Consider the following 17,753-nt stretch of genomic DNA (forward strand, 5'->3'; position numbering starts at 1 on the left):
TAATACATGACTTTAATTCTAGCACCCGAGGAGCAGATGCATTCTGATCTCTGAATTTGAAGGCTAGCCTAGTCTACAAAGTGAGTTCCAGACAAGCAAAAGCTACACAGAGACTAGGAGAGAGAGAGAGAGAGAGAGAGAGAGAGAGAGAGAGAGAGAGAGAGAGAGAGAATAAATGAATGAATGAATGAATGAACGAATGAACAAACAAACAAACAAACAAACAAATAAATGAGAGTTTAAAGCACTAGGTATCAGTGGGCTTAAAAAGATCCAACAAGATTGAAGCATCTCAGAGTATGGGCTTCTCCAGCACACTGTTATGTCTCAAAGGTGGTGCAGTGATAGCTTTTAGTTTCTTTTGAATGTTATTGAGAAAGGAATCCATGGTACAAGTATCCCAAAGATACTTGTCTCTTTTAGGAGACAGTATCCTAAGGTTAAGATAATAGCATCATACTTGCCCCAATGTCTTAGTCAAATTTAACAACTTGGATAAACTGGAAGTCCAGATGACATAGCTAGAGGCCACCAAGGGAGACACCTTCATGGATAGGGGAGGTCTATATAAAACAAGGCTTCAGTAGGATCAAAGGAAAGGATGTTTTGTCTTGTGAACACACCACCACCCTGTAGAATGTGGAACTGCCCAAGAAGTCACTCAAGTCTTTCTGTTGGCTTTTGACAGCCAGGGAAACTCACATCCTAACAGCCCCCAAAACCGTACTTTGAATTGTACTGTATTTCCTCCCCAACTATTTTTCAAAACACTTGCCCACATACTACCTGATTTAAACATGCCAGCCTGGCTGTTGGGTTGTGACAGGTCTGGTTTTCACAGCTGTAGAGTTGATTTGAGAAGTCTCCGACTTACACATTTTCGGTTTTGTCTGGAGCTCTGCTTTGGAAAGCACTGAAGCACATCCCCCAGGCAATGAGGCAGAACTGTGGACAGCTGGGAAGTTGGAGCCCACAAACCACCCGAGATCTGTCAAGCATGAGTTTTTCTCTTCTGACAAAAGCTTTTAGATAGATGCGAAGCCAATAAATTTCCCTTTTATTTTGTTGTTTGACAATTTTCATCCTTGTGTAAAGTAGTTCATAATGCTTATTGTCAGCCTCCTCTTCCTCTTGCCTCCTTCCCTTCCTCCGCCCCATGGGTTCATTCCTTTCCTATATTCCTGCCTTTATTGAAAAAATATTTTTTCTTTTAAATGAATGTTCATATGTTATATTCTGATCAAGGTTCCCCCTCCCCCACCTCCTCCCAGGTTCTCCCACCTTCTCATCCATATGATGCCATGTCTCCTCCATCTCTTTAGAAAACAAATAGGCAGTTAAAAAAACAGCAAAAAGCAAAAGACACACACACACACACACACACACACACACGAATGCATGCATGCACGCGCGCACGCACACACATACAAACACAGAACCAGAAACCATAATATTCAAGCAAAAGACTAGTGAGATTAAAAGAAAATGCCCAGACAAATCAATATGAAAAATCAAACAAACCAAAACCAACAACGACCAACAAAAAAATTTGAATTTGTTGTGTGTTTTTGTCATTTAGTGCTGGGCTTGGGACCTATTCTTTTTAAAAATTTATTCATCATTTTACTTGTTTACATTTCAAATGTTATCCCTTTTGCCTGTCTCCCCTCCACAACCCTCCTACCCAATTTCCCTCCCCTTTGCCTCTAAGGGGGGTTCTCTCCCACCCACTCCAGTGTCATCTCTCTAACATCCCCTTTCTCTGGGGCATCAAGCCTCCACAGGACCAAGCTCTTTCCCTCCCAGATGATGTTGGGGCCTACTCTTAAATATGGCTTACACACCCAGTGAGACTCCCTTCTTTCTTCTTCCTCTATATTTAATCCACCTGTTCCAGTCTGCCCCTTATCTCTCCATAACTATTCTATTTCCCCTTCCTTGGGAGATCCTTCCTTCCCAGTAGTCCTTTACTCTATACCTAATCTCTGTGGTTATTCAGATTGTATTATGTCACTAGAAAACTTAAAAACTGACTTCCACATACAAGATACTACGTACCCTAATTTGTCTTCTAAGGTCTGGGTTACCTCACTCAAAATGATTTTCTTCTAGTTCCATCAATTTACCTGCAAATTTCATTTTCCCTTAACAGCTGAATAATGTTCCATTGTGTAAATGTGACACATTTTCTTTATCCCATTCATCTGTTGATGGACATATAGGCTGTTTCCAGTTCCTGGTTATGGTGAATAGAGCATTTGTGAACATGGATGAGCAAATGTCTGTAGTATGATGTGGAGCCCTTTGGCCATGTGTGTAAGAGTGATCTAGCTAGATTCTGAAGTCAATCTACTGCCCTCACAGCAACTGGTGAGTGTTCACCAATGTGAGTTGTCATTTGTTTGATTTCAATAAGATGCAATTTCAAAGTGATTTTGATTTGCATTTCCCTGCTATCTAAGGATGTTGTACATTTCTTTTGGCTTTTCTTAGCCAATTGTGTTTCCTCTTTGGAGAACACTCTGTTTAGATATGTATCCCATTTTTAATTGGGTTATTTGTTTTCTTGGTGTCCAGTTGTTTTAGTTCCTTGTACAGTTTAGACAACTCTCCTTTGGATGAGTGACTGGTAAAGATATTTTCCAATTCTGTAACCTGCTTCTTTATCTGATGGTCTCCTTTGCCATGCAGAAGCTTTTCAGTTTCATGAGGTCTCCTTTATAATTGCCAACACTTTTTCTATGTACTAGTAGAATATAGTGACCACACAACACATTTCTCATCTGTTCTCTGGAAAGTGTATTGTTAATTATTTGTCTTCTTTTATTGTTGATTCATTTTTTTTCATATTTTCTTTACCAATTTCAAGTGACATTCTATGTGAAGTCATAATTCTTTGTAATTTACTATTTGGGATTTATAGCTTAGTTTATATTCCTCTACTTTTAGTTTTACTATGCATTTATAATCACACATACACACATATAATTTTAAGCAATGCATTGCTGCCATGATTAAGGTTGAAGTCTACTATTGTCTATATAGCTTTTTGGACTCAATGCAAATTGGAGGGCTCCCTTCACTAGTAGGACTTCCCCTTCTTTGACCTTGTTGGAGGAGTTTGAAAACCCTCACATGCCTCTTCCTACAGAATGTCATGTAGCTTTGGTTAAGATTACAGGTTCGACTTCCTTTCTCTGAGGTTCCTGGAATGCTTCTCTGCTAATGCAGCATCTCAGTCCCTTCAGCCTTCAGCCAATGGCATTTGCCCATCCTGGATATTCTGATCCCCATCCCCAAAACTATATAAGCTTATCACCCCGAGGAAAGTTAATCTGCCTCTCACAGTTGGTCCAGATGTCATCATTTCCGGATTTGCTCATAGGGCTTCTGAATCCCCTGTCCGTCATCTCTGCTCCCCTTTGCCCTTGTAGATGGATATTAGCCAGGGGCAGGTGGGGTCACAATAAGCACATATTTACACAAATGTTAGGTATAAATCTTGAATCATCCAAAAGTACATATGTCCATATGACCATGGATCAAATCAAGAAAGGACATTCCTCCTACTCCAAAATTTTCTTTCCCAGAGGCAATGGCTGTTTTGACATCTAATGGCAGCAGAGTTTTAAACCTTGCATAAAAATAATCATAGAAGTTGTTCTCACTTGTGTCCAAATTCTTTTATTCAATATTATATTAAATAACTGGCTAAAGGGATAAGAATTAAGTGATGGTGAAATGCATGTCCCTAAATGTGATGGCTATATCACTCCCTGCTAGGCTCAGGAAGCATCCCTGAAGCAGGCATGTGAAGAACTTAAGAGCCAGAGGATAGGGAGATGGACAACAGAAAGATAACGTCTAGACATGACATAGCCACTGTACTCAAGAACTCACAGCAGCCATGATTACCTGCACTAGACACGTACAAGATTAGGTAGACTATTACTTCACCGTGGATGGGGAATGGGTCCATGAGACACCCTCTTTGAGGGACTATTGGCAGTTATCGAGGGAGAAGGCCTCATTTTCCTCAATAGTGTAGCCACCGACTTCTGTTCACGCTCTGCTCGTGCTCCAGTAAATATCTTCCTACCCACACTCAGGCATTAAACTCAAAGTGTCATACTCAAGACGACCTGAAAGTCAGAGGAGGACCAGTTAGGAAGAAATTTTCCAGCAGAGGGAAGGGGGAAGAAAGGGAATGAAAAGATCTTGGTGGTGAAAATGGCCTCCATGGGCCTATCAGGGAATGGCATTATGGGAGGTGTGGTTTTGATGGAGAAAGTGTGTACCTGGGTGTGAGCTTTGAGGTTTTAAATGCTCAAGCCAGGTTTGGTGTCTCTCTTTCTGCTGCCTGAGGATCTGGGTGCAGAATTCTAAACTATTTCTCCAACACCATGTTTTTTGGTGTGCTGCCATGGCGTGACGAGAATGGATTAAACCTCTGAACTGTACGTAAGTCCCAATGAAATGCTTTCCTTTATAAGAATTGCTGTGGGCATTGTGTTTCTTCACAGAATTACAAATCCTAAATAAAACACCTGGTATATAAGCATATGAAACTGTCAAACAAAAAATATTGTGATTCTTTAATCTTGAAGCATATAGTAATCCATTAATCTCCATTGCTGTATAATATTCTGTTGTATGATTATGTCATATCTCAATGATTGATGGACATTTGGATTAGTTCCAGTTTGGAGTATTAAGAATAACATGTCTATGGATAACATCCGTTTGAATGACTTTGAAGAGATTTTCGTTGAGTAACTTACTGAAAATTGGCTTTTTTTTTTTGTTCTTTTTTTTCGGAGCTGGGGACCGAACCCAGGGCCTTGCGCTTCCTAGGCAAGAGCTCTACCACTGAGCTAAATCCCCAACCCCGAAAATTGACTTTTTTAAATCAAGAAAATACATTTATTTATCATCATTCTAAAAGCTGGGAAGTGTGTGGTGCTGGTAGATTACTGCCTGATGAGGGCTGGGCTTCCTTATTCTCTTCCTGTGTTCTCCCACAACGGAGGGCCAACAGAACACTTTGGGTCTCTTCTATATAGGCCCTAATTCTATCATGAGAATTCAGTACTCATGCTGTGTCATCTTCCAAAGGTCCTACTCATTACCTTCCACACAGATTACAAAATTAGATTTCAAAATTTGGATTTGGTGCCAGTGGTAGAGGAGGTCACACTATCGTTATGGAATTAGAATCTGGAAAAAATACTGGCAAATAATACAATTAAGCCCTACAGAGAAATGTATAGCCTTAACAACAAAGGCCCAGTTAGATTTTCCCCTTTAGGATAGAATATCAGTGATCCGAAAACATGACCTGGACAACGGAATTTGGGAGCGAGGCCAGTATAACAGCAAGAACACTACTGAGGTGAAGAGGGACTGACAGTGTGGAAAAGGGATGCCCACCTTACCATGCAGGCTCCGAGCTGGCACTCATACCCACCATCAGCTGTTCTTGCCTGCGCCACTTAAAATTCCTTCTCAGTGAAATCCAAGGAGAAACAAATGGTGGCGATAAAGCTGATATAATGTTTTCAATGAAAGTGTTAATAAGTAACCCAAGTGAAAGTCTTCCCGTTCTAGCCATTATCTCAGCACTTAGTCAATAAAACATTTGCTGGCTTCTTTTCCTTGGTCTTCCAGAGTTTCAAAGTATTTTACTTACTGAAGAAAACCCTATTGTAGGGTTATGGGCCCAGCGTCTGCTCCACCACAGGGCATGGCCATTTGCAGAGGCAGAACACAGGAAGTTTGACTGTGCTTGTCCCATGCCCCATTGTGCAGGTGCCTGGCTGAGGCACTACTCACAGTGGGAAAGCTCAGGCTAAGACATGGGACAGCTGGGAGCTAGTTCCGGGGTCGGCTAGCCTGCAATGAGGCCCTGGGGTTCTCAGGCTCTTAAACACCAGGCACCGCTGTGAGCTGTGAGTCACGGAAGAGCTGAGAACAGAGTGGGGGTCCCCCAGTGGGCTGGATGCTGGATTTAGACCAAGCCATGGACGGGGTGGTGGAAGGGGCACTCTGGCAGGTCCCATGGGGAGAGTCCTTGGTTTGATGGCAGAAGGCTAGGCGCGGTTATAGCTGGGAGTGCAGAGAGGTCTTCTATGGGAGACTAGATGGCCTAGATCATGGCTCTATAGGGGATGGCTTCCATGGCTCTCCGTGGTGGATCTCGATGAAGAGACAGTTTGTGGTTCCAACCATTGATTGTCATAATGGGAAGTGGATGTATAATGCTGTATACCACTTCTCCGGGGTGCCTGACATTAAATACCTTTCACAGGGACAGGCTTCTAGGTACCTCACTAAAATGGAGATCTGTCTTCAGCCTACAACACAGTTTTCCTGTTGTCTGAGATGGTGACTGATGGCCACAAATATATGCGGGGGGGCTGTAGCTAGTGACAGGGACCTGGTGAAACTCCTACTGTACCTTCAGGGCCTCTCGAGCTTCAAAGCCTTTAGCTCAACCGAGGACCTGGCTACTTCTCACTGCCCCACACCCTATTAAACTTTTTTAAACTTAATTTGTGTTGTGTTTTGCCTTCACAAATAAATGAATAGCAGCAAGTCAGTATCCATGATTGTGAAGCATGCTTTCAAAGAAATCAGATGCTCCGCCATGAATTATTTCCTCTCCAGGTAATTAACTTGCCAACTGTGAGTAAAGTCCATAGCTTTTTATTAAAATTTAAACCACTCTGATACGTAAATTCAAATAGATGTCAAAAGCTCACTGACTTTATGGTGGTCATCAAAAAACTACAGAGTTCACACGGTGCCCGGACCAAGCCTGTATGTAGGTAGGAGGGTTGGGCTGTCTGTCCTGTACAGTTTCATGTGTCCATTTGCCAACAGCGCCATACTTCACAGTGATGAGTTATCGCCACGTTCCCTTCATAAACGTGTTTGAGATGGTTCTAATGTCCTCTATGGCCAACTCTGTCTTGCTGATGTCCAGTTCAAGGAGTTACTTCCATACTTTGTGTGGTGAAATTAATGAACTGTCTCTGTGTAGCATTGGATTTTTTTATTGGAATTTTTTTATTTGGCTTTGTTTTTTTGGGGGAAGGGGAGGCTGCTACAGACTTTAAAGCTTTTATAGGCTTTTAACTTTCCAAATTCTTGAGAATTTTATTGATTTCTGTTAATGGCGGGTTACTTTTGTTCAAATATCTGTGCTCCATATTCCTTTCTTTCCCGCGTCCTCCATGACTTGAGAGACTTGTTTTCCTGGTTATCAGACCCCTTCATTTTGTTAGCATTCTGAGAATCCTTCGTTTTATAGAGAGGTCTGTATCACTCTTTAAAAGATTCAGCTGACCCATAGACATCAGTCTACTGATGACCACTCCCATTGTTTTGTTCTATGTGTGGCATTTCAGCTTAGATTATTTGATCTATGATTTCATAAGGGAACTGGTAGCATAATTCTATAATTCTGCTTTCTATTTTCACCAGATCCATGTCTTGTGGCTGCACCTTCACATTCACCTTGGCCAAGAGGGCGATTTTCAAGATTAGAAGAAAAGTCACTCCTGTGGAGTGTGCTGGAAGTCCTGGGGGAGGCACACATGCACTGGATGGACAAGTGGCCCCAAGAAATGAAGTTGTGTGTTTGACTTTAGTAGATGATGTCAAATGGGCTTCTAAAGTGCTTACAGAGATTTACACTCCTGTTACCTGTGTGTGGAAAGATGAAAGGCTCCAATTCCCGTTGCTCCACAATATCTGCCTCTGTAAGAACATAATAGGTACGGTGTAGTCCTAGCTCATTACAGTTTTCATTTGCTTTTCTCCTATTAACTAATGAAGTTGAGAACCTCGTCATGTTATTACCTCTTCTGTGACATGCTTATCCAAGCCCATACTTCTATTTGTGTGCATGTGAATTTTTAGTAACATGAGTAGAGTTTCCAAATCTAGCTATGCAATGAAATCTTATTCTTCCTGTTTTCTGTTTTATCCATTTACTATTATTTTGTGGTGCTGTGGGTCAAAACCCGGGCTTTGCACATGGCAGTTAAGTACTCTATGGCTCAAAAACATCCTTAGCCTAAATGGGTCTTCTGATGAGCAGAATTATTAAAATCGTCTTAAAATTGTTTTGTGTGCATGATTGTGTATAATATTAATATGTATGTGAGCCAATATAATAATGATGTGAGTGGGTGTACATGTCATGGCCTTGTGTGGAGATCAGAGAACCACTTTGGGGACCCAGTTCGTTTCTTGCACTTTTATGTAGGTTCTGAAGGTTGAACTCAGGCTATCAGGCTCACCCATTAGGTTGTCCCTCTGGAGAAAATTTTTAGTCTTCCAGCATGAATCCATTGTTCATAGCTTTCTGGTTAGGGACCGGACTTCATGTCCACTTCTTCTTAGTGCTGAGGTTTTTGTCTAGTTTGAATCTACGTAAGTCTTGTGTATGATACCAAAGTCTCTGAGTTCATATGTGAATCAATTCCATTCTTTCTGGAAGGCACTGTTCCTTGGAGTCATCTCCTATCTCTGGGTCTTATAATCATTCTGCCTCCTCTTCTGCATTGATGCCTGAGGCTGGGGGGGGGGCAGGTTTGATAAAGACATCCCATGTAGGGTTGAGTGCTCCATGATGTTTCACTTTCTGCATATTACCCAATTGTGGTCTTAGTGCTAATCAGATCACTTTCTACAGTAAGAACTAGCTTCTCTGACGAGAGTTGAGTGATGCACTGATCTATAGTAGTATACCATTTGGAGTCATTTTTATTACTATGTTCTGTTAACAGAGTAATAGTAGTTGGTTTTCTTCAAAAGCCCATGATCTATCTAGTCTCAGGTTCTTGGCTCCATTAACAGTTTCCCATCAGATAGACTGGACATTAAACCCTGTGTGTGTGTGTGTGTGTGTGTGTGTGTGTGTGTGTGTGTGTGTGTGAAGTTTGGTACCTCCTATAATAGTTGTGAAACTACTGTATCATTATATCTTGTAGGCAAGTTGCTATTGTAGGCCACTGATGATTATTTATCTCCTCTGGGAGACATTTCAGCTTTAAATCGCAACAGTTTTATTAGATTGTTAATAATACAACAAAGGGAGCCCTGAATAATGGCACTCCCTTAATCTTAGCACGAGGGACTCAAAGGCAGATGGATCTCTGTGAATTTAAGGACAGCCTAGTCTATAACAGTGAGTTCCAGGCAAACCAAGGGTTACATATAGTAAGGTCTTGTCTAAAAAAAAAAAGATTATAACAGAATGTTTTCTGAAATTATTTTACCTTCATTAGTGATGAGTAATAATGAACATTGCCATCTATGAGTTGTTTTAATATTTTTAACTATCTGACAAATGTTGTTAGTATTAGTATTAGTGTCTCATATTGTACTAGCTTCTTGTGACTGCTATAGCCAATTACCATAAACTTGCTAGTTGAAAGCAACACATTTGTTTGAAGTTGTGGGGACAGAGGTTCTAAATCAGTGCCATTGGACTGAACTCAAGGTGTGGGGAATGTGTTCCCTCTGAAAGCTCCAGAAGAGAATTTGTTCTCTATCCTTGCCAGTTTCTCCTGGCCACCAGCATTCCTTGGTTTGTGGCTCCATCACTACCATCTCTGTTTTCATGGTTATATTGCCTTGTTTTTTTGTCTGATCCAGCTCAGATTCTACTTCTTCCTTATAAGGATATATGTGAATGAATGGAAGTCTTATTAGTCTTCTTGTCACTAGATCTTTAATCACATCTGGAAATCACATCTATTACATAGGCTAATATTTGCTAAGGAGGCCTTGATATCTTTATGTGATTTAGTCTACTAAAGTCTTCAGAGTTAGGTCCTATAGGTTTGTTCATTTCCATGTCCTCAATGCTCAGAAGTGTTGTGAAGAAGGCAACAATCACTAATATTTGAAAGATTAAGCATTATTGAGCCACAAACATCTTTAGTGTAGGGAGTTTTGGTTTGATTTGAGAAGTCATGCATGGTAGAGCAATGGTATTAGGATGTTTAGTTGGAATTTGCAGTGAGAAACTAGGAGAGATTATTCTAAGGACTATAGGTCACTCATCTATAGTCTACGTGTTTCATAAATGAACATACTCTTGACCGTGGAGGTATTAAAATCCAATTTGTATAAGCCTGAAAAACTGTGTTAAAGTCAGTGTTGTACTTGCAAAGATCCCCGATTTCATAAAGTGCCTGGGAGTCTTCTCACAACTTTTTGAAGGGGTCCTACTACCAGATCCTGTCATGAGTACTGTGAGAATCCAATGACATTTTTGTACTTTGTGGATTAGTTGTATTTTCCTTTGGATTGTTTCTTGGACATAATCAAGGCTAACAGTCTTTCATACAAGAAGATCTTTCCCCTTTTTGCTTTACAAAAAATTGGCTTTCAGTTTTTAAACTCTCATTTAAACCCTCTTATCTGGTCACAGATATTTAAAATACTGTTAGATCACAACTGTTTCCATTTTATATAGCAGCACCGTCCTACACAACAGTTTTCCTCCAGCAAATTCCGCTTGTGAGTTCCTGAATGTATGAAAGGAAAAGGAGGCCCTGATCCTACTATGGAAGGTTGTTTTAACTTCATGGGAACCCCAGGGTTCCCTCGCCATTCTGAGGTTTGCTGCTTGGAGGTAAAGACTGTGTGGTCAATGGGATGGTACTCGGTTCACTCAGTTCTGCCTTACTAATGAAATTTGGAGTCTGGCTAACGTCTTCCACTCCGCTGAGGCCTTAGCAGTTTCCAGCTGCTCCACTAGCCCGCCAACCTCCTATTGGGTGCTCACCTTCACCGCAGGAAGGATCCAGGGGAGGAGCAGCCCGAAGCGTCCCCCGCTGCCCAGAGACAGACCCCGCCCCTGTGCCTCTTCCTGGCTCCAGGCTTCCATGGCAACCTAACCCCTTGGACTAATTCACTCATATGAGTTATGTCCTTGGGCCTCATGGAAACAAGAAAGAAGGATAGAACGGCCGAGAGATACTCTGCTTTAATTTGGTTTCACTAAACTATAAAGAAACGCTTGCTTTTGTTTCCTAGCCAATGTTCCCCGCGAGCAAACCGGGACGACTAGTCTGACTCTACGTTTTCCCCCATTACACCGTGATGGTTGGCGCAGGGCGGGGCATCTTTTCAGTGACGTACGGGGCGGGGCTTTCCGGGGGCGGAGCCCTGCTGGGGTCGGGGAGGGGAGGAGGGCAAGATGGCGGCCGGCGAGTGATTCTCCCTGGGTTCCTTCAGGGCTGAGGAGACGCCGGGGCGGGGGACCCGCTCGTGCAGCCTGCTGGCCTCTTCACCCCCGCCCCCGGAGGCCTCCTCTTTCCCGTCCTCCACCTCGGGGGCGGGCCAGCATCCTCGGACACCATGTCAGACTCTGAGGAGGAGAGCCAGGACCGGCAACTGAAAATCGTCGTGCTGGGGGACGGCACCTCCGGGAAGGTCAGTCCTCCGGCGGGCCCGGCTTCCTGGACTGCAGGAACTGTGGTCCCATCAGCCTGTTGGGCCCACACGGGGTGCCGAGCTCTGTCCAGCACGGCGTCCTCTTCAGCTGCCCCTCAGACTTGGCTGGCCTGGCTCGCCTCAGGCCGCGGCCTTCCTCGCGCCTGCGCCTTGTGCGCGTGCCCGCCGGCCGCCCGCCCGCCCGCCGGACAAGGCCAGCTCCTGGGGTGGGACACTACCCAAACCCACACGAATCGTGACGATGCACTGGCCGAGTGCGCTCCGTACACCTTAGCTGCCTTTTTAGTGTCCTCTGTCACTTTACTTCCGGTCTTAGCACCAGTCAGTGCAAGGGTTCATTCAATAGATTTATTGAGCCCCCGTGGTGGTCAGGATGTCGGGGGACACAGGAACCTCTGCCTTAAAACCTAGCCTTCTGTGACCGTTGGTTGCAGGAATGAATGGCCGCGTGCTGGAGAGTACCCGCAGGCAGTTAATTCCCTGCCTCCTAGGCCGGTGTTCTTGACCCGAAGTTGTGAACTGAAATGGGATAAACATTGCCTCGGTGCCTGGTACTCGCTCTAGGGAGAGGGTCCCCAGCGTCTTCGAGGGACTGCGGTTTACCTTCCCAATAAAGTGATGCCCTCTTGTCTGGGCGCCCTCACACCTGTCGCAGCTCTCTTGGGGAAGGTAGCAAAAGTTTCTCTTCCTCTGCCCTGCCAGCGGACAGTCTTCCTAGGAAAACAGTTCTCCAGCATGTGTGACTGCTGGAGTTGGACCTGGTTTCTGTGGTGACAGTGTTTGCATCACTCCCGGAAGGAAACTTTGCACACCCTTTCGTGCTTTGGTTCTGAAATTTGGGTTCATAGGCCCCGCTACTGAAGGTTTCATTCCTCAGCAAAATTTGGAGTCTTCTGTTAATCCGTACCTTGTTTTCCCAGGATACTTGGCTGTAGAACATTGTCCCGAAGAAAAACAGTTTAATGAGTTTAATGTGATTCTATCCTTTTAAGCAAAGAACAGAGCTTGCCTGCTTTTGTTTAGGAAGTGCATGAAATATTGTGTACTCAAACGTTTCAAACAAGCAAACTGTTGCGCATCAGTATTATTTCTAAACTTTAATTCAGCACAAAGCTAGAATATTTTATAGGTTGCATTACATAGATTTTCTTCTGAACTTCACATTGTTTTTGTTTCAAATATTCATTTGCATTCAGTGACCAACTGAACTTGCATTCCATTTAAAACCATGCACTTCATAATACTATTATCTAAAGGACCCCAAGATTGCCTATTAAGTCTACTATTATTTTTATTTTTAAATATTTAAGTATATCTCATTCCATATTTAAAATAGTTGATATTATATTTTCTTTAAGTTTTACTCATTTCTCTGCTAATATTTAATACATGCTGAAATTTATTCATAGTTATATATATTAAAAATTTAGACAGTCATACATTATTTTGCCTTTGTTGCAAGTTTGGTGTAATTAATTTGCACCTCTGTTAACAGTTCTGTTCAGTTTTGAACAATGTATAATGTTTTTCTCTTCTGTATGATTGAGTTAAGGTTGTCGTTGAAGAATGAGTGATCTTTTTATGGGGCCCTGACTCAGCCTTTATCTGCTTAAGTAATATATTTTAAAATGTCATAACGTTTCTTTCTCCATACCTTCTGAAATGAGCCTCTGAACCTTAACCGTGTTCCATGATTACCACAGCAAACTTTGATTTCTAACAGTGTGCTCAGCTCTCGGATTATTGACAGCACCACACTTCTTCTGCTCCTCTTACTCCCTTTTATGAAATTCGGCCTCACTTTCATTATTTGCATCCTCATTTAACTCTTTGCCACCTTTGTAGTAGTTGAGCTCTCAGCATTTTTATCCCCACAGGCAGAGCAGCAGTAAAGAATAGCACTAGAAAGACCAGTAGCAGTTTCTGGAAAAGATGCTTCATTCATCCCTCTAGACCCATGTGTTTTTTATGTCTTTCCTTTCTGTTCCAGATTTTCAATTTAATTGCTTAAGATTTTCTGAAGTAAAACATTCTTTTTGTTATCATAATAAATACGATACCTCTTTTGTATCATCTCAGGATATAGATTGGATAAAGAATGTTTCCCAAGCCTACACAAACACACGTCAGCAAGCAAATAGAACTATTTCAGAAATGGTAGTTGGTTGATCACTTTAAGGAGAGCATTTATACAGAAACTTGTGAGAAATTATTGAATATGAAAAATGACGCTAAGGATAAAGAACTGAAGAGGAAGTGCCTCCCACAGAAGCAGTTGATTCATTTTCATAGCAAAATGTCAGATGATTTAAGAACCTAGATTAGTACTATGTATGACTTATGGCCTAGGCATTTGGCAGTTTATTACTTTGAATTTGGAAGTCCTGTGATTTTGAGGCTTTGTTTTGCCTCAGAGTTTTGAGGGCAGGACTTTTAAAATCTGGAAATTGTGTTTTCAAGGAAAGAACTTTACTCAGAATCTTTCCAAATATGTGTAATTTTTTTAGTAAATGAAGTTTAGGTTTCATTATTGCATCTTCCAAATAAAATTTGTTTTGCTGTTTTTCTTCCCTGGTTTTGTGCTCTCCCACTCCCACTTGTATCCACTTCTGAATATTACTGAATATAAGGACAGTACATTAGAGAACCTTAAATGAAAGTGAAAACTATCCCACCCAACACTAGACTGGACATGTGCCTTGCTCTTGACTTAAATATTTCAACCATTCATATACGAAACGTTTGGAATATTTGCAGTACTGTAAGGGATGGTATTTTTCTCTAGACCACTGAGCCTCTTTGCAGATACTTTGCTGCTTTATGTTTGCCGGACTCAATGGAATAGTTAAAACTCAGAGAAACCCAAAAGGTCTTTACAATCACATAGCTCCATCTTCTGATTTCTCATTTTGATACTGTTACCTGTTATGAGCTTCAATGAGAGAATCCATGTAGTGAGTTTATTTCTAAGTGTCCGGTTGAGCATCTTTCATATGGGAGTGCTCAATGAATACTCGATGCAAACATATTGGACATTTATTATAGTTACGTTATTGGAATATTAAAGAGTTTGGAGCTAGAGTGTGCAAATTGTCCTTTGTGGGAAAAAAATATATGGCCCTTAAGTAAAAGACATGTAACTCACCTTGCTAAAGGACTTGAAATATGGCCAAGGGTTCCTTAGAACTTCCGTTCTAATATCATAATTGACTATTTATCCTAGTTTTTTAAAAGAGTTTTAAAATAAAGCAAAATTAAAAGAAAAAAAAAGATAGAAATCAAAAATCAAAATAAAAATCAAAAAACCTGACAGCCTGTCCTGAGGCTTAGCAATGCCCCCTCCCTCTGCCTTTGGGTAGGCCTTCAAGTAAGAGCAGTGCATGTGCAATGCTTCATTCTGAGTTTAGAATCATTTCAGTTGTTACTAGGAGTATCTTGTGCTTTGATAAGAAATGACTCTCAAAGGAAACCCTTCGAGTCCATCAGTGAAATTTAGAGCTTTTATTTAAAATGTGCATAAACAGCTGTTTATAATGTCTTGTGACTTGTTAGCACTGTCTTCAGATAAGGAATAGTTATTTTGCTGGTTTGCTTCTAATGTCAGAATACTAGCCCTTTTATTTAAATGATACACATTATCATGATATTTCTGTATAATTATTTTTGCTGTCTTAAGTACAGAGAAAAATGAACACAATGTTTCTTTTAGAAAAACCAAAAAAATTCTACAAGTAGCTTTCTCTTCCTTAATCAGTGTTTCTTATTATTAGCTAATAGTACAGCTATCCTCGGAGCATGTAACCTTAGAAGTAAACTTAAAAGAGTTCTCTGAAAATTTTATTGAAGCAATATGTAAAATTGAGATCTTAATCACATTGTTGCTTTAGTTCCCATTTACAATTCTCAGAGTCTAATTTTCATCAAGGAGGAGGCACTTGAAAATCAGAATACCTGATGAACTTAACTGATTAGATTAGGCTCCTGTTCCCATTGCTGGTTATAGGCCAGTGCAGGATGTGTGGGGAGGGTGAATCTCTGTACTTGTGACTGACTATAGCTGCTAAAGGTTGTTTGTTGGACTAATTAAAGTATACATGCTAGAATTACTTAATCAGTTTAGAGGTGTTCTTATGTTTACATTTTTTTTAAACAAAGAAATTAATTTTGCTATCCTGTGCATCTATTTTTTTAGACTTCCTTAGCTACGTGTTTTGCTCAAGAGACATTTGGGAAACAGTACAAGCAGACTATAGGACTGGATTTCTTTTTGAGAAGGATTACCTTACCAGGTGAGAGCCTATAAAACCTATGAGATTGTGTAAGTCTCACTCACAGGACAATCTTACTAGGTAAGAGACTTTAGAACCTTACCTGTGTGAGGTTACATAAGTCTCACAGGAGTATGTAAAGAAATTAGCTATTAGCATCTAGTATGAGAGTATACTGTCCACTGGGGTAAGAAAAAGTTTATACATTTCCCTATTCTATTGCTGTTACTAGCAACTCTGTACTTATCTTTCTTAAGAATAAATAATAGTTGCTTATAAAATTTCAGGAAGCTTTAAAAAAATCAAATTCTATACATTTGTTGACTGCTATTGTATTAATTAAATGTAAAAATATTGGGTAGGATTTAAAATACTATTTTGATTAGCTTCTGTTGAGTTTTTTGTTTGGAAATCGGAACAGAAGTATAATGTAGCTATGGAACTTCTGTGCTCTAATATGTGAATGCTGTTCTATGCAAGGCAGCATGAAATTGCTGGCATTTAATAGACCACTAAAAGTTAGGGTCCCTGGGCACTCATAAAAGTACAGTTTGAGCATTCACGATGTTTCAGTTCACCATGCAAAGAAACTATTTAGATGCCAGTTGCAGCACATTCTGTGGGAAATACAGGGAAATAATAACACAAAAAGAGCAGTTTATGTTTCAGGTTAGTTTCCGAACAATTGGAGCTTTAAAATGTATCCACTTAATTTCAGAGATAAAATGATGTTTCAAATACATTATTAAAAGTAGTTATCTTGATTGATTTTTAAAAAACCATCACTGTCTTCTCTGTGAATTAAGTGGTTGCAATTGTAATATCAGATTCCTATACTGGAATGTGAGTAAGTTTCAGTATTATTAGAATGAGTTCCCTCCCAAATGCCCCATCTATTGGTAACTTCTGTGAAAATTATAGAGCAGTTACGGAAAGCTTTTGGCAATTGGAAACAGTGTTTATATCTCATTTGTACTATCTCCTGTTATTTCTTTTTTGATAGTTTATAATTGCATCTCAATCCAAAATAGTTAGGTGATACAGTATGAGAAAAAAAAATCTAAATTCTAATTTTTCCATTACTCAATTATTGTTCAGAGGTTTAATGAGAAGTATATGTGTAGTTGTTCATTGTTTCATTTATATTTTCTTTTCCTGCATTCGAGATTCAAATATCATTTTACTTGTTCATACCGAGTGAGCAGTTGGTAATAGGATAGATACATGCACAAATTCTACAGCATGCATACTGAAAACATCATTGCGCAAGTATGACTTAGTGATTCTAGTTGCTGGATAAGAATACAGTGTTTTCTTATCAGTTATTTTACTGGGATGATTAATTAACTAAGCAAGTTACCTCATTAGTTTTGTTTAAAATTTCTAATTGTTTAGTTGAAAGGGTGAAATAAACAACAAAAATCTACCCAAATATTAATATTATAAACAAAAGATACTTTGGGATATTTTATATATTTTCTGATGATTTCTGACCTGTTACACAATGATATGAGTTCAAAATTTGTGGCTACTTTATAAAATATTGTTGATATTTTTAAGATGCAAATTTATAATATATTTAGATTTAGAAACATTTTAGGTTAAAAATGGCATCTCGAAATGTATGCTTTTAATGTTTCAATTTTTCTAATGAAGTTTGATAAGTAGAATTCTAGAAAAAAATTATATATTTTTAGAAGACAGTTTTGGTTATTTAACCGATTCAAAATTTTCGCAGGTATTTCAGTTAAAAATTATTTGAGTATATTTTGACTTACTATAAAATTATAAGATATTAAATAATATTAAATATATACTCTGCATACTCTGACTCCAGTCTCAAATCATTGTAATGTCTGAGGTATGATGATTAGTGTTTGTATCATTTGTTAACTAAAACATCACAGGAAACATTCTTTGCATTTATAGTAATGTAACATAGCATGTGAATTTAATATTTGTCATGAGTTTAGTTAGTCACATTGTTAGAGTTGTAAACTCCCTGTTCAT

General features: G+C 40.0%; 1 protein-coding gene, 1 long non-coding RNA gene and 1 pseudogene across 14 annotated transcripts in view; 1 reads left to right on the forward strand and 2 right to left on the reverse strand.

Moving 5' to 3' along the window:
• Nucleotides 1–3,668: 3,668 nt before the first annotated feature.
• Nucleotides 3,669–12,239, reverse strand: LOC120096626 (uncharacterized). 2 transcript variants are annotated; one of them, XR_005493313.2, is made up of 4 exons: nt 12,079–12,239; nt 10,805–11,994; nt 7,708–7,761; nt 3,669–4,142 (listed from the first exon to the last, which is right to left on the reverse strand). It is a non-coding gene; the product is annotated as an uncharacterized LOC120096626 (long non-coding RNA). The 2 variants fall into 2 exon arrangements; XR_010057550.1 differs by lacking the exon at nt 7,708–7,761.
• Nucleotides 4,157–7,690, reverse strand: Polr3f-ps1 (RNA polymerase III subunit F, pseudogene 1; annotated as a pseudogene).
• Rab28 (RAB28, member RAS oncogene family) overlaps nt 11,320–17,753 on the forward strand; it is a 76,982-nt gene continuing 70,548 nt past the window's right edge. For 8 of the 12 annotated variants that reach the window (XR_005492875.2, XR_005492878.2, XR_005492874.2 and 5 more), the window contains exons 1-2: nt 11,320–11,454; nt 15,668–15,764. Coding sequence is in view for 8 of the 12 variants with exons in the window: in XM_008770196.3 (XP_008768418.1) it covers nt 11,380–11,454; nt 15,668–15,764 (172 nt within the window). In the remaining 4 variants the exon portion in view is untranslated. 12 annotated transcript variants of the gene reach the window in all.

Source organism: Rattus norvegicus, chromosome 14 (assembly GCF_036323735.1).
Source record: "Rattus norvegicus strain BN/NHsdMcwi chromosome 14, GRCr8, whole genome shotgun sequence".
Classification (NCBI taxonomy): domain Eukaryota; kingdom Metazoa; phylum Chordata; class Mammalia; order Rodentia; family Muridae; genus Rattus; species Rattus norvegicus.